This window comes from Chaetodon trifascialis, chromosome 5, assembly GCF_039877785.1.
Source record: "Chaetodon trifascialis isolate fChaTrf1 chromosome 5, fChaTrf1.hap1, whole genome shotgun sequence".
NCBI classification, from domain to species: domain Eukaryota; kingdom Metazoa; phylum Chordata; class Actinopteri; order Chaetodontiformes; family Chaetodontidae; genus Chaetodon; species Chaetodon trifascialis.
The window spans coordinates 19,170,700-19,191,302 of record NC_092060.1 but is presented as its reverse complement, the minus strand read 5'-3'; the positions used below and the strand labels follow the sequence as shown (position 1 = coordinate 19,191,302).

General features: G+C 45.0%; 2 protein-coding genes across 3 annotated transcripts; both read left to right on the top strand.

Annotated features, from left to right (window-relative positions):
• Nucleotides 1-1,467: 1,467 nt before the first annotated feature.
• On the top strand, nucleotides 1,468-6,673 carry ints5 (integrator complex subunit 5). The gene is made up of 4 exons (XM_070961925.1): nucleotides 1,468-1,712; nucleotides 2,818-3,070; nucleotides 3,293-5,269; nucleotides 5,510-6,673. Exons 1-4 carry the CDS (start codon nucleotides 1,618-1,620, stop codon nucleotides 6,227-6,229), a joined length of 3,045 nt encoding a protein of 1,014 aa, XP_070818026.1. The 5' UTR covers nucleotides 1,468-1,617; the 3' UTR covers nucleotides 6,230-6,673.
• An 834-nt stretch (nucleotides 6,674-7,507) lies between these two features.
• On the top strand, nucleotides 7,508-20,287 carry ganabb (glucosidase II alpha subunit b). 2 transcript variants are annotated; one of them, XM_070962421.1, is made up of 25 exons: nucleotides 7,508-7,556; nucleotides 8,426-8,527; nucleotides 8,656-8,764; nucleotides 9,069-9,196; nucleotides 9,725-9,904; nucleotides 10,068-10,133; nucleotides 12,297-12,354; nucleotides 12,472-12,553; nucleotides 12,714-12,810; nucleotides 12,914-13,094; nucleotides 13,218-13,371; nucleotides 13,696-13,931; nucleotides 14,085-14,211; nucleotides 14,424-14,503; nucleotides 14,817-14,957; nucleotides 15,091-15,187; nucleotides 15,312-15,413; nucleotides 16,134-16,377; nucleotides 16,572-16,636; nucleotides 17,007-17,083; nucleotides 17,221-17,295; nucleotides 17,437-17,550; nucleotides 17,639-17,748; nucleotides 17,929-18,029; nucleotides 18,692-20,287. In XM_070962421.1, exons 1-25 carry the CDS (start codon nucleotides 7,537-7,539, stop codon nucleotides 18,799-18,801), a joined length of 2,856 nt encoding a protein of 951 aa, XP_070818522.1. In that variant the 5' UTR covers nucleotides 7,508-7,536; the 3' UTR covers nucleotides 18,802-20,287. The 2 variants fall into 2 exon arrangements, with proteins under 2 accessions (XP_070818522.1, XP_070818524.1); XM_070962423.1 differs by lacking the exon at nucleotides 10,068-10,133.
• The last annotated feature ends 316 nt before the right edge of the window (nucleotides 20,288-20,603 follow it).

Genomic DNA, 20,603 nt, shown 5'->3' with positions numbered 1-20,603 from the left:
AATAATTCAAGTCCTTTCATTCATTTTCAGATAATTTAACAACGTTTCATAGTTGGCCGCATGTGATAACCTTTAGGACGGTCACACAGCCACCCACACCCGTGGTCTCCATGATAACGACTAAACAGAAGCCATCATGGGACTTCACGCCAGTCTCTGAAGAGGCCTGTGAGATGAGAAGCGAAACGTTTTCAAGTTTCTGCAACCAAGTCCCTCTGCCCTCCATTCAGCCCTCCTTGGATAGTCTCATACAGGAGTCCTACAGTGAATCCTGCCTTCATGAGAGTTATACTGTTCTTTCAAACTGTGATACTTATGGAGGCTGCAGTTTGAGGTGCTGTTGAGTTATACTGCATTATACAGTGAGGTGTTTCTCTTATTTAGCCTACCTTTTTGCCTAATTATTAAAACGCCTGTCAGTATGATGCCATACAGTTCAATAGCACCACAAACAGCAGCCTCCATGATTATTATAAAGTTGAATCACCACCTCTCTAAAACTCTGTAAGTCTGTAACTTCTGCTAGTAGAATTGACTTACATTAATTTTATCCTCTAAGTGAAATGTTGCCACTATGCTGCTCAACTGTTTACCCTCTTACAGGCAAATATTTACATTTCATGTCTCTAATGTTACAATTCCTTTTTTTATACCGTTTGTCCCCAAACAAGGTCCTGCTCTGTGGGTTGGCATTTCGGTGAGGATCTGCTTACACAGTCTGAGATTAAAGCGATAACGACATGAAAATGTAGCACACGTGTTGTGAGATACGGCACGGTGGTGCAAGCAGGTAGTGCGGATGCCTCACAGCACAGGCCACAACACAGGCCTTTTAATGTGAAGTTTGCATGTTCTTCCCGTGCATGCGTGGGTTCTCTCCGGGCACTCCGGCTTCCTCCCACAGACCAAAAACATGCTCATTAGGTTAATTGGTGACTCTAAATTGTCCTTAGGTATGAGTGTGAGCGTAAATGGTTGTTTGATTGTCTATGTATGTTGCGCTGCAATCGACTGGCGACCGGTTTCATTGTGTACCCCGCCTTTCGCCTTGGGATAGCCCCCCCCCCGCAAAAAAAGCTTTATATTAGCATTTTGCTATTTTGAGAATTAGATAAAATCTAAATTTACAGACAAAATTAGGAAACAGAATTATTACTTGTCAGACGAAAATATATTTCTATCAATTTTGTGCAAGTTTTACACAAGCTTATCAATGCAGCAAGGTAAGGAAAAGTTATACACATACGTACACAAATAATTTAATAACTAATTAATAACGCTTTATCTAATCTTTATTTATTATGACTATAATGAAACAATGTTGAAGTTTGCCCCGCAGTGACGGAGTATTGAAAATAAATAAATAAATAAATAAATAAATAAATAAATAAATAAATAAACAAAGCCATTCTGCACCACTAGATGTCGCAAATGACGTCAACTGTCAATGACGGTTCGCTTTTTTTTAAAGCGACGAAGAAGTCCCAACTTCCGGCTGTGGAGCGCCCTTTCCCTGTATTTTTGTTCCGAAATTGACCAGAGAAAATAAGAAAAAGCTGTCTGCATCGCTCACGTCGAAGCCCCGGACCCGAGAGGTGGATTTCATGTGACACTTTCATGTTGAAAGACCAAACGATGTCTTTGGTGTTTGACGGGAGTCCGCTGAAAGCGATGCAGAGCTCACACACTCACACACCGCAGACTGCCCTGAGGTGAGTGCTGCTGGAGAGGAAGCGGCTGGACTGACACAACAAGTACATTTAGACCATAAAGTCAGTTTAGCACATGGTTTTTAATTTTGTTTTTAAGTTAACTGCGCAGAAATGAATGGGCCACTGGTACTGAACTGGTGTGTGGAGCCGGCTCATGTTGAAAGTCGTTGGATTAACAGACGTCCGGGCTGCGTTCAGGACTTCTCAGTTAATCGATTATTCATTCGCTTTATTAAAGGTTAAACAAAAACATTTACACATGACAAGTTGTTGGAGCCCAAAATATTGTTTTACAGTGTTCATTTGTCCAGAACAACGTCCCTAAAACACTTTGAACTGATATCGATAAGAGAAAAGCTAATATTAGAGGAGTAGAATCCAGCAAATGTTGAGTATGTTATTTTATACATTTCAGTGAATTATATTTTAAGTCTGAAATGCATTTTTTATAATTATTTCCATTGTTAATATTTTTGCTGAGCTCAAGTAATAATCATTTGTAACTTTTTTTGATAATCGATTGTTAAACGTGTAAAAAATGCCTAGCATTACCAATTCGGTAAGCGATAGTAAATTAAACAATTACAACATGATGAAGACGTCCACTTTGGATAAGTCATTAATCAATACATTCAGAAAAGGTAGACTAAGCAATAAATTAGGATGATAATCAGCCAATTAGTGCTGTAACTGACAGCTATTTTATTTACAGATTATACTGCTTGCTATGTCTTAGATTAGTTCATTATTATTTGGATTAAAAAGAAAAATTAGGTATTTTAATTATTTTATTCAAAAATCAATCACCACCATTTTCAGGTAGACTAGGCGGGTCATTGGCTGGCTTACTGCCCTGACAATAGGAGACTTCGTCTGAGATTCATAATTTAAGTTGCCACAGCATGTAGTGTGCATCATAACATAGACCCAGTTAATTGATGCTGAAATTAGTTGCCAACCATCTTTAACATTATTTTGAATTGGATCCCTTCTCACACATACAGGTGCAGACGTCTGTTTTCATTCTTTTTCCTCATCGTTTCCTGCCTGTGGATGCTGAACTTCTCATTTTCCCCATCCATTAATGTCCACCCTTCTCCTCCAGCACCCAGGAACTGTCCCAGGAGATCAAGTCCTTCATCAGTGGCGTCGACACCGTTCAGGGCCGGAAGCTCAGTGTCCGGGAACACGCCCGCTGTGCTGTGCGCCTGCTGCGCTCGGTCCCGGCCTGTCGGGGGGCGGTGCTGGAGCATCTGAGGGGCGTTTACGATGAGCACGTCTCCACCTTCCTGCACAACCTGGAGACAGAGGGTGATGCCACTTCGGGGGTCAGCTCCAACCTGGAGGACATCATACAGGTGCGATGACACAAAGACACGCATAAGAAAGGATTAGTATTTAATATAATAATATAATCACCCTTTATAATCAAAAATGACAAATATCGTCTATTTCTAGCTTCTCTGTCATGAGGATTTGCTGCTAATGTGATAATAAACCTGAATGTGTTTGGGTTTTAGACAAGACAAAACAAAACACAAAATTTCCCTGTAAATGTAATTATATCTGTTTGTCTGTAGGAGGTTCATGGCGTGCTGTCGGAGTTCATCCGTCTCAACCCCCGGGCCTGGGCCCCTCTGGTATCTGCCTGGGCTGTGGACTTGTTGGGCCAGCTGAGCAGCAAGCACGCTGGCCGCAGCGTGGCCCCCCACTCCTCCAGCCTCAACGAGCTGCTGCAGCTCTGGATGTCTTGTGCTGCCACCCGCTCCCTCATGGAGGCCTACTCCCAGTGTTTGGCCGCCATGTTGGCCTGGTGCCCTGACGCCTGTGTGGATGCACTGTTGGACACCTCAGTTCAGCACTCCCCACATTTTGACTGGGTGGTGGCTCACATCGGCTCCGCCTTCCCAGGGACCATCATTAGCCGAGTCTTGGCATGTGGACTCAAGGACTTCTGCTCTCATGGTGCCAAGGATCAGGGGCTAATGTTGATGGGAGTGGATAAAGGCAGCAGAGTGCCCAAGATTGGCTCAGTGGTGGGAATCCTTGGACATCTTGCAGCGCACCACTCCGACAGCATCAGGAAGGAGCTGCTCAGGATGTTTCAGGAAAGCTTGAGTCCTTCAAGCCCTCTATCTCCCACTTCATCCTCAACATCTTGGGAATGTTCCCCTCAACTCCGTCGTGCTGCTGTGCCATTCCTGCTGCAGCTGGCTGCAATGTCGCCCAATCTCTTTGGTGCGGTGTCTGCAGAGCTGGTTGAACTGTTACGCCCTCCTGTCCTGCTCCACCTGCAGGCCTTGCTACAGGGCCTTCCCAGAGAGGAACTGGATAACATGCTGGGGCTGGCGGTCCACCTTATTAGCCAGAGCCCATCAGGAGGTGCGCGGGTACTCCGTTTTCTGGCAGACACAGCGACGCCGGCCTCGGTAATCATCTCCGGCCCTACACCCTCCCCTCATGAAGGAGTCAGAGAAGGTTGCGATCGCCTCCTCCAGATGCTCCTTCTGCATCTCCACAAACTGGTCTTCAACCGCTCAGATGGATTGGAGGTCAACCCCCATCACTCTGCTTCCTCTCAGCCCCAGAGGGTTATCCCCTTCCTGGAGGAGCTGCAGTCTCACATCGGTGAGCTCTGTGCCGAGACACTGCGACTGGAGAGGAAGCGTCACCTCTGGCTGCACCAGTTGCTGTGTCTGCTGTCGGTGTATGGAGGTCCCAGCGTGGCCACTGAGGCTTTCTGCCAGCTACTCACGCAGGCCCGCAACCCAGAGGAGTTGGCTCTGGCTTGGCAGCTCCACACCACGCTGTCCTCTTGCATGGCGGGACTCATTACTGCGGCTGTAGCTCGCTGTGTGGCCCAGATCCACACACACACTCTGGGGCCCCGGCAGCTGAGGCAGCTGCTGCTTAACCTGGCCACAGCCATCCAGAGTCAGGATGAGGAGAGAAGAGGAGCAGCAGGTGTTCAGTCCTCCATGGCCGTCCAGGTGGGCTCAGCTGTCTCAGGACACCTCCATGATTTTGGCCCGCTCCTTCTCCATGGTGACCCGGCTGTATCTCACGCTGCAGTGCGCCTCCTATCCTGTAGCCCTCTCCCTCGCACCTCCTCCCCAGCACACCTGCTCCTGCTCTCCCGTGCTGCTGTCACTCACTTCTTTCTGACACTGCGGAGAAGAGTTGAAGGGGGGAAAGTGGGGAGAGATGGGGGGCAGGCATGTGATGCAGTGAACTGTTCAGTCCAGCTCCTGTCCCGTTTCGCAGCCTATTCTCCGCTCACTCTCAAAGCTGTGCTGCAGCAGCTGGTTGAGGGAGCGCTACATAAAGGCAACGCTGATCTGTTTGGAGGGCAGATCGCAGACATGTCTGGTGCCCCCGTGACTTCCCCATCTGTGTCTCCTGACCTCGGAGCATCTTTGCTGGACATCAACTGTCGATTTGGTACAACTGTCAACTTTTCCGGCAGCGTGTGGTCTGTGTTTCATGCCGGGGTGATTGGCAAGGGGCTGAAGGTCCGCACTGCCACCAACCTGCCTGACCCATCTGGGGTCATCCAGGTGAGTTGAGGGCTGTTGCAGAGCTCAGTATCAAGCGAAGTGAATTAGATGACAGTACTGCAATCATTGCAATGATCAGTTTGAACTTGAAACTACACTTTCATGTAAACGTTTGACAGGAAGAAAAACCAAATTCTTATTAGGCAGAAGTAGATCTGTGTGAGTGGGTGTATTTAATGTTGGATGTACTGCAGCATAAAAGACTGAAAATGTGACACCTTCATTTTCTTCTCCCTGTAGAACGTCCAGACTCTGTTGGCTGTCATAGTCCAGTGTTGCAGCTCTTCTGGTCTCAACGGCTCTATCAATGGCTCCCGAGCACCATCTGACCCTGACGAGCCAATGCCCATCAACGCCGAGGCAGCCAAGGTTGTTGCGGTCACATTGGTGGAAAACGTCTGTCCGGATGTGGCCAATGGTGAGCTGTCCTGGCCCCCAGAAGAGCACGCCCGCACCACGGTGGAGCGAGACATCCACATTCGGCGTTGCTTCGAGGCCCACCCGGTGCTCTTCCCTCTGCTTCAGGTGGTGGCAGCTGGACGCCCGGCTCTCTGCTACTGCTCAGCTGTGCTCAGAGGCCTCCTGGCCACTCTGTTGGCCCACTGGGAGGCATCCCGTGAGGTGTTGTCCACAGACTCCCAGTGGCACCTCCAGGCCTCCTGTCTCCTGGTGTCCTGCATGGGAGAGGGCCAGCTCCTGCCTCCCGTGCTTGCCAACGTCCACGAAGCGTTCCCCCACCTCACCCCCTTCGAGGTGAGGCTGCTTCTCTTGGCTGTGTGGGAGTACGTGAGGGGCAATGGGCCCATGCCCCAGAAGTTTGTCTTCAACTCAGAGAAGGGCCTGTTTTGCAGGGATTTCTCACGGGATGGTGACGTGGCAAGATACGTGGCACCGATCCACAGTGTCCTGCATAAAAACATAGATAGACTGGGACACCTGTGCTGGCGCTTCCAGCTCTAAAGCAGAGCAGACTGTGAGGAGCAGGTGACAGCGAATACATGGAGACTATAAAACAGACAGAATACTGTTACATTGCTCTAAGAGTGGACTACAAAGTTGCTATCACTGTACTTCATACAAGCATAGCTGTGTGCGTGTGTTACCTTTTGTACCATATTTTTAGACTTGATATGTTTCTAACTAATTCTTTCTGTTAGAAAAAGACAAGAGAAATGACACATGTATGTTATGTTCATGCAGAATTTGCTCCACACGAAACACAGCCTTAATGTGTCATTTCGGTTACAAAATACACTTAATTCTGCTAAATCGCTTATAGATTGCTTTGTGTAATTTTCAGATTGTTCCTGTCTTAAAATTGTGGCTACAAACACACCTTGCATCTCGTCATATGAGCAAACTGTTGTCTCGACCACTTTACAAATTAAATCTTTTATTTGGTCCAAGAACGTGTGGGGAATTGTATTATCAGAGGAGTCTGTTGGCGATTAAAGTGATCAAAGTCTTATGTTCTTTATAGCCTGTAAATCCCCTAAGCCAGTGCTTTCCAACCTCTTGTTTGTTACCCCTTTATACTAAGCAGTAAATTGTAGAGGAGTTCTTCTGTTTCATGTGAATAATTTTTAAAGGTTTTAAGAGACAAAACTACAATGTAGTTCATAAGAAAAAAAGCAATTAAAGAATGTAGTGAGTGTTTTTACAGAAAATATTATAAAACATAATTGTGAGGGGAATATATTTGTGATAATGTGATGGATGTCTGCTTGTAACCCCATATCAGTTCAGAGGCCTAAGTGAGGAGATGGTATATCAGGAGATTAAAAAGTAAAAATCCATCATCTTGTGATGCCTGATCCATTTTGGGATCCACGTCAATAATCCTAATTTGAATGTATGACTACATATTCACAGAGTTAAGATTTATTGAAGTGCTGTTGCATTGCGTTAGACTGTACACGTGTTCCCTCCACGTACGTTGTGTTGTAAGTTACACTGGTTGGGAATCAGTGAAGTGAAAGCAGTGGATCAGTGCGTGCACTTCACTGACTGGAGCCTGGCGATGACGTGTCCGTGCCTGAGAGGATAAATATTCATACCAAGTTCACAAACATCCTCCCTTTATCGTCAGTCAGATAAAAGATAACATCATGATATACACAAAGGAGACTGTAATCTGGATATTTTCATTTCCATTATCTGTATTATTTTAAAGAAACACTCAAATTTTTCAGTCGGTTGAGATCTTACTTTTTAACGATCTTTGTTGCGGAGTGAAATGGGCGGAGTCAAACGGAAGCATAATCAAGATGGCCACCTTCACTGAAAGGTAAGACAAAGCAAGTCCGCTGTTTCATCGCGATTTTTAACATTTGTTTGATTTATTATCGGTGCGTGGGAGGGCAGAGATTATCGCTGTGGGTACACACTTAGTAAGCGTGTAAGCAAATTTACTGTTTCAGAGTTTCACTGCCTCCAAGGAAAATCATACTGGAAAAGTCGAGATCACCCCCCAATTGAATTAGCGGCTTGAGAGGCTGCCTGTACCGTTGTCAGCAAGGTTAGCACGATATCCTGATCCAAAGAGATAATTAACGATAGCGCAGCTGTCAGACAATCAGGCGTTAGTCTGTCTGGGGAAAGTCTGACGCCCTATTATTGTCAAGTCAGCAGTTTGTGGCCATTTTCTGACGTATTTCGCCAGAAATCCGATTGGATGCTAGCTAACTTTAGCCAACATTAGCTGGTACGTTAGCTAATGCTATCTGTTGGCATCATTTCAATGTACTTCTCATCCCCCGGGTTTGACAGAAGTAACGTTATGGGGGCTAGAAATTAATTACATTTACATTCGGGCTCGAGGTCCAACATGAAAGACGCATTAAGAGTAATATATGAACACTGTCGCTGCAGCAGGATGAGGAAACAGGAAATGGTTAAATGTTAAGCTGCTGGTGACATTGTGTGGCGCTGGCTTTCACAGGAGGACACATTTTATCACTACAGAGAGACCAAAGTCCGGGTGTGTGTTCCTGTCCATGTGTGTCCTGTTTAAGTCGACCTTCTGTATACGTGCTGTAGTTAGTCTAGGGTCCTCTTTGGTAATCGCTCAGCCAAAAAGTCAGTGAATTGGAGAGGTAACCGCTAAATAGCCTGATCCCTCTTAAGTTTAGGCTGTCTGCTTGGTTTTCTTTGTAGGATGGTGCCTGTCTTGGTGCTCTGTCTGGCTGTGTCTCTCAGTGGGACGTGGGCTGTGGACAGGGGCAACTTCAAGACCTGTGACCAGAGTGCCTTCTGCAAGTGAGTGCAAGATAGAAAATATGGAAAACAATAATACATTTGCTTACTTCAAGTGAGTGTTGGCTGAGGAAAAGCACACAGGTACTGATTTATCACTGGTGTCCACTCTTGTTATTACATTTAAACAGGCGTCAGAGAGCCTTGAAGCCTGGTGAGTCTCCCTATCGAGCCCTGCTGGAGACCATGGAGCTGACCAACACCAGACTCACCTTGCAGCTCATCAATGACAACAATAAGGTAAATCACATAGAAAAGCAGTTCACAGTTGGGGAATTAATGGGCGATCACTGCTTAACTTTATGTCTTTATGAATATGGGCATATGTTAGGCCTGTTCTTGGATCTTCCTTTCCGTCCATAATTTTAGTGAATGTTCATGATAGCCCAGTTTCCCTTCTTTGCTATCAAAACCAAATGCCTAATATGGACAGTAGTGGTGAAAAGACTTGGCTGACCCCACTTTCTGACCTCCTGTGTGCCATCCTTTGCTTCTCCTGTACCCCTCTCACCCCTGTCCCCCTCTGTCTGTGTTTGTTTCTCAGGTGCGTCTCCTGCTCGAGCTCTACCGTCTCCAGGGAAACATAACGAGGGTGAAGATTAATGAGCTGAAGCCTCTGAAGCCTCGCTATGAGGTCCCAGACGTGCTCATCAGGGAGCCACCTACTGAGCCGTAAGTCTCCCAAGGGTGTTACAGGCTGTACGGTGTGAGAGCTCTCTCACAGGACGGACAGATTTACAGTGATTTTTGTCTTTAAGTAGACACATTAGGAAAGCACAAGTGTACAATACAATGTGAAAGAGGCCTTTTTAGTGAAAATGTGTCGTAAACAAACAGCACACACAGATCTAAATAAGGAAAAGGCTAACATCCACTTGTTCTCCTGTGGGTCGAAGAATGAGACCCACAGCACTTGACTCTATTGAAAGGTAGCAGGAGCAGGAAGGCTTGAAACTTTGAATATAAATTCTTCGGATGGAGCAAAAGAGCCAGCTTTTTCCAGATAATTGCTTTCTGGCTCCATTTGTCAGAATCTCATTTCAAATGTTCAGGATTTAATAAGGGAAACCTACAGCATATACAAGATTTGAGCAGATAGTGAGTAGATAAATAAGTTCTTGAGCTTCTGTCCTTTTTCTAAACCGAATCCTTTTTTTAACTCCCTCTCCTCTCCCCCCCCCCCCCCCCTCTCTGCCTCAGCCTGTCTCTCTTGTCTCAGGATGAGAACGGGGTGGTGCTGTCCCTGGGGGCGGAGTCCCAGAGGGTCATCGTCAGCGCCCGGCCCTTCCGATTGGACATCATGGAAGGGCGAGACGTGCTGATGTCGCTGAACTCTCGCGGCCTGCTGGCCTTTGAGCACCTGAGGATGCGCAAGGACACGTGAGAAACCGCGCATGCACACACGTTTACAAATGCCAGCCGTCTCTTTTAATCCACGTCATCACTCAGTGGATGATTTCTATTTTTGTTCCCATGAAATGGTTTGTTTTTTTGAGTACTGTCTCTGACTCGTTGTTCTGTCCTCTTCTCCCTATCATCCTAGTTTCTCCTATAAAGTAACTAGCACAGTGGCTAGCGTGTGGGATAATATCAAGAGGGTATTCTCTAGGTAAAGTCCCTTAAGATTTGTAAGTGTGTATTCTGTTCCTTGTGCTAATGCTGCCAATAGTGACAAAGTGTAGGGACTCCCATCACACCAAGCTCAGTGTTTACCCTGAAATAAATGTGACTGAGAATGAGAGAGGCGTGTGGCTGAGTGTGTGCATGTCTGTGTTTAATTCGATCCAGAATCAAGGGGTCATCCAGCCCCCTGTTATCATCCTCATGTTTTCAAAGAACCATTCAAACAATAATCGCCACTTAGGGTGTTGATTTTTTTTTGTCTTATTTCATGAAACAAAGAAAAAATCATCCTGATCATTCACCTGAATGACGTGGGCTCTGCTGTGCCTACCAGTGATTTAACTGTGCCCCACCGTCTTGTCAGATCAGTGTCTGATTAACAAAATCATCTACATAGTGTCACTACAGCAGGTCTAACACGACTGCATGACTGACTGTGTTTCTTGACCAGTTATGTTAGCTGAAATGATTTGTCACGCTTGCTCAGCTCACAGTGAGAGCTAACTGCCGTAGATGGAAAAATAAAGCTAGTGGCAGCAGGTGTGGACCAGTTTAGAAGGCACATAAAAGCGAGGAAAGCTTTTCTGTCCCTGCTCATGTAGTCTTTGTCCCACCAAATAGTCCATCTTTTTCTCAGATAATGCAGCCCAGTTCCCAAACCCAACAGCAACATCTCTCTTTGTGGTTATGCTTTAATTTGCGTTCCAGTTTGAGGAGTAATAATTCTCTTAACTGGGACAGTTTCTGCAGTTTTTCTGAGACAGTGCTGCGTCTGAGCTCTAAGCCATATTTGCATTACTGTGGAAAAGCAGCTTTTGTGGGAGCCTTCATCATTGTTGTTTGTGGTGTGTTGTGACAGTCCTGCACTGGTTTGTGCAGTGTGGTTGCATTTTAAGTTAGAGGCTAAATTAATGACTAGTGTTACTGAGTGAACCTGTACAAATATATCATCATATTGAGACCAAATGAAAACATTTGGTGGATGAACAATCAGCTTGAGTCTGAATAGTGACAAACTACTGTTAATGTTCACGGTGTGACCCGCAGGTCTTTGATATATTTGGTATATTTATAACCTAATGTTAAAGAGGAACTCCACTTTCATGCATCAAAATGTGTTTACAGCTCTTAGGTAGTATGACTGAATATGGAGAAAAACAAGTTGCATGAAGGCTAGCGTGGCTGAGGGAGGTGTGCCGACTGATGGTTTGCCTTGTGTGATGTCACTTGAGTCCGTGTCAGTTGGGCCTGAAGACCACAAGTTTGAAAAACAACAAAATTTGGATATGTGGAGTTAGAGAGTGGTCAGCTTAGCAGACCTGCAGCCCACTCCTCAACTCTGCTTGAGGCGAGCGGTTCAAGGGAACATTAGCAGCTACTTGCATAACACGTCTGAGTCTTTAGCTGAACTGTTGGTGGTCTTGATTTGACAAGCAGAAAGAGTTTGTGGAATAAAAAAGACAATATCGCTGGCTCTGCTGCATCAATGTTAATTCCCCCCTCCCTTTTTTTTTTAAACCTGCCAAAGTTATAATATGTCAAGTATTATTTAATTATTTGCAAATTGCTGTTCGTCTCTAAGTTAGCTGTTCCGCTGTAATATGAATATGGCATAACAGGCTTTCAAAACCCATTTTGGCACCACTGCCTCTTGCATGCGCACTGTCGCAGATCATGCACATCCCCAGTTGTACGTGACTACCAAATTTTTAGCAGTTTGAGGCTTGTTTTAAGGGATCTTTGCTGCAGGGCCATGGCCTCAATTACCCCATGTTATATGGTGGATGCACTTGGTGCCAGTTCGTTGTGTAAGGAGCCTCGTGGGCATTGCATGCCAAAGCCTCTAGAGGTCCTATCCCATAATGTCTAGCTTGAAATAGCCACAAGGTAGGGAGTTGCTCAGTCCCCCTTTGTCATTTAAGTAATTCAAGACCATGTAGAGTATTTGTTAGTTGTCATTGTTTATTCAGGGGGCATTCATCAGCCTCCCTGTTTATATGTCCTTTTCCTTTTTATCATAGTTTCTTATACTCCCCATATTTTGTTACTCGTCACAGGATAGCATGACTTTGCTAAAGTGACACATCTTTTTTTGTTCTCCCATATCCCCTTCCTCACCCCTCCTTCCATTCTCCGTGCCATGGAGCAGTCAGGCAGACCCAGAAGCCGAGAAGAAAGAGGAGGCTGATCCGGCAAACCAGCCCGAGGTACTATGCTCTGAAGCACACAGTCTTTCCCTCGCTTTAGTTAAAATTTCTGTGCTGTATCTCAGCCTATGTCTCCTCTTATGAATTGCATTTCTGTTCTCCCTGTTTGCCTGCCAGACAACAAAAGAAGAGGAAGAGAAAGTAGAAGACGGGATGTGGGAGGAAACGTTTAAATCGCACTCAGACAGCAAACCTAGCGGTAAGTACCACTTGTATTTTGACTCATAATTTGAACTGAATTGTTAGTGTCTTAGTGAGTGGGTTTAGTATTATGTCTGAAACGCATCTTGTGAGTAAATGGTGGTTTTTGTTTCTACTTTGCTTCCTCTAATTGATGCTTTGTTGCTCTCGCCTCACAGGTCCATCTGCTATTAGTTTAGACTTTTCGTTGCCGGGGGTTGAGCACGTCTACGGCATCCCAGAACACGCAGACACCCTCAGACTCAAAACAACAGAGTGAGTGTCAACAAGTCTTATTGTACATGAACAGTTTGAGATTTCTCTTACATTGACTACAGTCAGTCGGGATCAAGCCTGAGTGTGTGGTCTTGTCTTTCAGTAATGGAGATCCGTATCGGCTCTACAACCTGGATGTGTTCCAGTACGAGTTATATAATCCTATGGCCCTCTACGGTGCTGTACCAGTCATGTTGGCCCACAACGCCCAGCGGACCACAGGCATCTTCTGGCTCAACGCTGCTGAGACCTGGGTGGACATCAGCTCCAACACCGCTGGAAAGGTATGCCGCTTTTCCTTTCGCCTTAGTTCCTGTTGCTGTTTGGGTCAAAAATAGCTGGTAGGAAATGTCTGCTGCCCAAATGTCCAGTGCTTCACTCACTGACTCACTCATGTCTCATCCCAGACTGTGTTTGGGAAAATGCTGGATTATGTGCAGGGCTCCAGTGAGACACCACAGACAGATGTGCGCTGGATCTCTGAAAGCGGCATCATTGATGTCTTCATTATGCTTGGACCAACACCCACCGACGTCTTCTCTCAGTACGCCTCCCTCACAGGTAGGAGGATGGATGACTGGCCATTGACACTTTCAATGAGGAGACACAATTCATTCATTTAAAATTTTCTTTTTCATTTAAATCAAGTTTGTACTTATGAACAGGATTGAATGCAGGAGAGCACCGCGGTCATTGAGACATTAAACACAGAGGCATTTGCTCAGTTTTTAACAGGTCTTAACAAGTCAAGTCTCTTACAAGGAAAATCACAAACGATGAAGTCAAGACTAAGTTTGAACATGTTTTAGTACCTGATGCCAGTGTGAGTATCTGTAGCCCAATAAAAGACCAGCACTTGTCTTCTCTCCTCCCGTCGTCCATCAGGCACCCAGTCCTTCCCTCCCCTGGCTTCTCTGGCCTACCACCAGTGCCGCTGGAACTACAATGACCAGGAGGACGTGCAGGCAGTGGATGCGGGCTTTGACGAGCACGACATCCCCTATGACTTCATCTGGCTTGACATCGAGCACACAGATGGCAAGCGCTACTTCACCTGGGATCCACACAAGTTTGCAACACCAAAGGAAATGCTGCAGGGTCTCATGGAGAAGAAACGCAGGGTACAGATGGCAGATTAGGGCTGCACTGTGGGGCGGGCGGAGGGCATGTCTATTCATTTAAACTACCAGTTAAAACCCAGCCTTTCTGGACAGTTGCAGCCATTTTTTACACTTTTAACACTTTTGGCCCATATTTCTTTCATTTTTTAATAGATGGTGGCCATTGTGGACCCTCATATTAAAGTAGACAGCAACTACAAGATCCACAATGAAATCCGTTCTCGGGGTTTCTATATCAAGAATAAAGACGGTGGAGACTATGAGGGCTGGTGCTGGCCTGGTAAGAGACAGACGACTCAACTTCAATCACCAGAAAATGTGTCAAAAATACATTTGTAAATATATGTTTAGGAACGGGATCTTTACAGAGGAAAATGATTTATTGCGATGTTTCTCAGTGAGCTGAGATACTCATTATTATGGTGAGTCTTTCTCTCACATGGCCTGTCTGTATTTCGTGTTTTTCCCTGGGACTCATGATGTCCTTTTTAGGTAGTGCCGGCTATCCAGACTTCACCCGTGCAGACATGAGGGCCTGGTGGGCCAGCATGTTCGCCTACGATCAGTACGAGGTGAGTTTCCAGGACACTTCTTTTCAGTCATTAAACTGCAACCGCATATGCAAGTGAGATACAGATTCACTGACATTGATGAGAATGGCACCAGTTCCTTATTTTAAACTGTTGTTTAATATCTTATGTCAGCATATTCTCACTCTGGAGCTGCCAACCACAGCCCCAGCTTTCTGCGATTGGCCACTTTTCTTTTGCAATTTCAGTGTGCAGATTTATTGAATCTGTTCATGGATTTAAAATGGCACATTTTCCACAATATGTTTGGTGTGGCCTCAAGACTTAACATCCACACATCTGCTCCGCTCACCAGGGCAGCATGGAGAACCTGTATACGTGGAATGACATGAATGAGCCGTCGGTCTTCAACGGGCCGGAGGTCACCATGCACAAGGATGCAATGCACGGAGCCTGGGAGCACCGTGATGTACACAACCTGTACGGCTTCTACGTGGTGAGTGCACACAGCTGTCTGTCATAGCTCACAATTTGTTTTGAAAGAGAACCAAAACTATACTCTAAAAATCAGATGACATGGAGAAAAGCACGTCCTCTGCTCCACTGATTATCCTGTGCACAACCTACAGCAAATGGCCACAGCAGAGGGTCTGATCCAGAGGTCGGGGGGAGTTGAGCGACCATTTGTCCTGACCAGAGCCTTCTTTGCTGGCTCACAGCGCTACGGTAAGCCCTTAAGTTTTTACATGAAACTGAAATGAATGCGTGTTTGCATATAACAAAAGCAATTACAACCCGACGTGGAGTGTTAAGTAAGTGTGCGTGTGTGTGTGTGTGTGTGTGTGTGTAGGTGCTGTATGGACAGGAGATAATGCTGCTGAGTGGGACCATCTGAAGATTTCTATCCCCATGTGTCTGAGCTTGGGTCTGGTTGGAATCTCTTTCTGTGGTGGTGAGTCCTTCCTCAAGCTTTCCAGTTGGCTGTTTCACTGCTTGTTTGTCTTTTTGTTCGCTTTAAAATGACCAATGTGCTCCAAGAAGAAAGTGTTCAGAGAGCTGCTGAAAAGTTGTAAGGCTGCCTTTTAAATCAGTATTTGTGGTTTTATTTTTATTTTTAAAGATTTTACAATATCATGTATACAACACGGAGTTTAGCCAATTAAGTTAGTGTAACAACTCCTAACATCAAAACCTCTTGCAAACTGTAATGCCCTGTGGGTCTTTGGACATATTCTTCATTACATGCTTCAGCTGTTCAGAAAATTTGCTGAAGTATAGAAACAACAGTACAGCAGGACTGTGCTCCTCACTGGTTTTTGAAGAGACGAAATGGTTAAAATCTCTATTTTGAAGATAATCTGACTCAGTCCTCCCAAGAGTGTTTGTTACTGTTGTCATGGAAATGGGCACTGAGAGGTGTTACTATGGTGAGAGCACAGGTTCCCCGGGTAATCAGCTGCAGTTATATATAACAGTCATGTGATCTGAGTCTGAAGATCAGGTGTTTTATGTCAATGCACCTTCAGTAAATAAAGCTCACATTTACTTCTGCAGTTCCAGCCATCAGATCATAAACAGATCTCAAGAGGTTGTTTTGTTCGTGACATTTTATTTATATCAGGCTCTGAACATCCCAGACTTGACTCTAATGCTGACCTCGTCTGTCTCACAGCTGACGTTGGTGGTTTCTTCAAGTCTCCCAGCACTGAGCTGCTGGTGCGTTGGTACCAGACCGGGGCATACCAGCCATTCTTCAGGGCCCACGCCCACCTGGACACACCCCGCCGCGAGCCCTGGCTGTTTGGCCCAGAGAACACAGCGCTGATCCGTGAGGCGGTGCGCCAGCGCTACACCCTCCTGCCCTATTGGTACCAGCTGTTCTACCACGCACACCAGACTGGACAGCCTGTCATGAGGTGAGGACTGGGCAGGAAATACAGTTCTGTCTCTTTCCTGTTCTCACGTCTGTAGTGTTGAGTGACAAAATCATTACAAAAATGGCGTGATTTTAGTGTAATCTATCAAATACAGATTTCAGTAATATGCTTTAATGCAGATGAAGATATTGTGGAGTCATGGCACTCAGCTGATGTGTGTATCTCTGTGACAGACCGCTGTGGGTGGAGTACCCCAAAGATCCTGCTACCTTTGCTCTGGATGACGAGTTCTTGATCGGTGAGACACGAAACACCAAAACTTTAATGTGTTCCTCAGCTGAGTTCCATCAAGAGATCTGTTTTATTTGTTGTTATACATCATTTGTATTTCATTTGTTTTGTTTTTATTTTGGGTTGAAATTTCCTTTAAAAAAAAAAAAAATCTATATCTAATGGTCAAAGTTGCCTCCAATTATTGATGCAGAATTGCAGCTTAAGTGTCCAAATCACAAAAAACTGAGTACTGCTGTTATGGTGCTGATATAATGATGCCATGTGTTGGGGTGGATCACTTCTCTTTAGTGTGGGAACAGCCGAGGTACAAGAGAGAAAGCTGGAATGATTCTAAACGATTTTCAGATCCACTGACTTCACTCAACTCTCTGCAGGGAGAGACTTATTGGTGCACCCAGTTACTGAGGAGGGAGCCAGGGGAGTCACCGCCTACCTACCTGGCAAAGATGAGGTAAGAGGACACAGTTTCTGTATCCTTCGGTCAAGAAAAGGTGTTTTTATGGGACATGGTGTCAGTAACATGACTGCAGGTTCAGGTGTTCTTGGTCTTGAAGAAACCTTGTCTTGTGTGTTTGATTGGTTCCTCAGGTTTGGTTTGACGTCCACACCTTCCAGAAGCACAATGGAGCCCAGAACCTTTACATCCCTGTCACCATGAGCTCTGTAAGACTCACAGAGATGTCTGTTAAATGATTTGAAGACGATTTACCATCAAAAAACTTTGACATTTCTAGGTCCTCCACATCCTTTAATAGCTAATATTTTTCCTCCTCTTCTCTGGTTTCAATATGAAACTCTTTTCAGATCCCGGTGTTCCAGCGTGGCGGCTCGATCATTCCCAGGAAGCTTCGAGTTCGCAGGTCCTCCACCTGCATGGAGCACGATCCTTACACTTTATTTGTGGCTCTTAACCCGCAGGTAACTCATTTGTACAAACTGCTGTTTTGACACGTTTGCATGCCAAGCGCCATTGCCACACTTAAAGTTCTGACCTTTTGTCTGGCAGAGAACTGCAGACGGTGAGCTCTACATAGACGATGGTCACACCTTCAACTATGAAAAGAAGGCGTTCATCCACAGGAGGCTGTCCTTTGCCAACAACGTCCTCTCGTCCGTGTGAGTGATGAGTGCTCTCTGTTTCAGTTCAGTGGAAAACCTCCTGAAGTAGAAATTCACCCTCAAGCAGGCTTTCGCATATTTCAGTGCAGTTTTCAAACATAATAAAAGGGGTTATTTGATCATTTTAATATTGTAAACCTCTTAATTATTGAATCCATGTCTCTGCTTGGTCCACAGTAACCTGGCTCCAGACGCCCAGTTTTCCACCCACTCCTGGATCGAGCGCATCGTCATACTGGGAGCCAGTAAGCCCAGCAAGGTTACCCTGAAGACTGCTGGTGAGTGCATTATTCATGTTAAATGTGGAGTGAGCCTTTCTGGAGAAAGATTTTTAAATTCTAGGAATATCTCCTCACAGTCTGCTAACTGTCCGTTCTGCGTGTGCATTTGTACACAGCTCTGCTCTGTTAGTGGGGCAGCAAGCAAAGTGAGAGGGACAGTAAATCTGGGATGCTAACGTGTAATCACATTGTGAAGGAGGGATGGCAATAGCAACAATCTGTCTCCAGAGTGATTCACCCCACCTTTTTAAATCTCTCGGGCTGATTCATTTAAAGCTATTGACTGAATGCAGCTTGGAGGAATCTACTTAAATGTCCACTAGCTGTTTGAAAAGAGGCCGTTCAACAGGTTTTTGAAACACACGTCAGTGCTGTGATGCAGTGGAACGAGCTGATGTCATGTGAACGCAGTTTTAGAAAGAGATGGTTGTTAAATAGTTGGTGAGTATCTTTTATACAGTAACTCAGACAGGATGAAGTGAATGTGTCCCTGTTTGTGCCAAATGAAACTGTGTTAACACAGGTGGTTGACAGTGTTGAGCTCCTGAATATCATCTTCTTGTGTCTCCTTTATTCACCAACAAGCCAACTGCTGCCAAAACTCACTCACTAATGCTGTGCTTCACATGCGCTCTTCTGTCTCTTCCTCTGCTCTGCAGGTGGTCAGGAGAGCCAGCTGGAGTTTGACTTTGACGCCTCCATGTCCGTGTTGACGCTCCGTAAGCCCGGCATGAACGCAGGGGCAGACTGGACCGTGACGCTTCAGTAACCATGGAGACGGGAGAAGGAGGGGAAGGAGGAGCAGGAGACAATGACTGAACCGTACTGAGCAGGAGGAGAGAACAGACACAAGACACTGATACTTACAACTAACTAAAGCAAGACGACAGGATAGCCATCACGGAAAACAAAGAACATAAACACACAAACACATTGAAACACACACGTACATAAGTCCAACCAGACCTGTTAATCAAACTGAGCCACATAACACCTCTGCCATGTCCCTATTGTGTTCAGTCACACCGTAATACCTAACAAAAAAGGATTACTACTAGATAGATACTTATGTTTGTCTCATTTCTCAGATGGATGACAGCTGAGCAGCTCAACTCATGTCATTGTAATGAATCTTTAGGGTTGAGGAAGAAAACATTCAGGCACTCTTGTATTTTTTTAATTGTCCACTTAGTTGTCCATCCAGTCAGCCTCAGAAGAAAGATGACTGTATTTGTAGTTGAAAATGAAGGTTCACATTCAAAGCACATGCTCCACCTGCTGGTGATTCCCTCTATCTGTTTCTGACTTGATACTCTTCAAAAATTCATTCCATCCCTCTTTTAAACGAAGCACTTCAGTCAGCTAAGAGCTCTGCCGTCTTGACCTGTGCCACATTTCATATATTTGGGGAGAGCTTGCCAACAATCAGCTGTGTGGCTCCACTGTTAACTTTAATCCTGCAGTACTTACATTTCTTGATGCCACAGAGTGGAAAGAAATCGTCTTTCTTGCCAATCATGGCCAGTTCATTCTTGTGTGGCCTCTCCCTGAGTTTCTCAGTGATGAGTCTGTGTGTGTGTGTGGCAATGATTCATTATCATAGCTTCACACTGGGAGCGATCAGGTCGTTCAGCTGCTGCGCAGAGAGGGGATTTTCAGCTGTTCTTTTGAACAAACTTGGCAACGGGGAATGATTTCAGGGGACTGAACCACTGATGTTTGTGGATCATCCTGTCACCGTGCTTTCTTTGTTTTATCAAATTCTTTTTCCAGCGTTGTTTACTAGATTCTTTTTAATGCACTTGAGGAAGAGTGAGTTGTAAGTTGTTTAGATTTTCATGTTACTAGACGTCAGGACCGCCCAGGATTTCCAGTGTGTCATTTGGATCTTAATGAACAAGTATCATCTGATCCTTGAATGGTATTTCACAAGCAAATATAAATTTCTTTTGGTTTACACAGAACAAAATCCTAAATGCACACTGAGCAGTCGTGAATTTCCAGATGATTCTCTGGAGACTCTGGATTGGGTCCTGACTAGTCAAATCATCTGACCTTTTAGGAGTTTTGTTGTTCTATGAGTTTGTCTCCTTGATTGTTTTTATGATCATAAATGTACATGTTGCTACAGTTTTGTTGGTGATGGCTTGAACTGGTGGAAACAGAAGTGAAGGAACAGACTTCGGCTGTCAATCAAAGTTGTCAGATGTACTCTAAAAGATGAGACCAAGTGAAAATAAAGTTGACCAAATGTAAAACAAGTCCCTGGTTTTGATTGAAATAAGATAGTTCCTTCCTCACAACAATTCAGTGATTAAATGAGGCTGAGATTTAAATTTAAGATTTAAACACCGGATTAACAACTTATTTTTTCAAGGGCAGGTTATTGATCAGTTCCTTCAGCCACATGTAAACTGCAAGGTCTTTCCCCTTCCCTGTGCCCTGGTAAACTTAATAACTTCTGAGATACCAAAAACTACTAATGTCAAGACTGGATCTGGTTAATTAAGTACATTTTGCATTGCAAAGTTTTCTAAAATGATACAAAAACAGGTTATTGTTTGTAAGTAA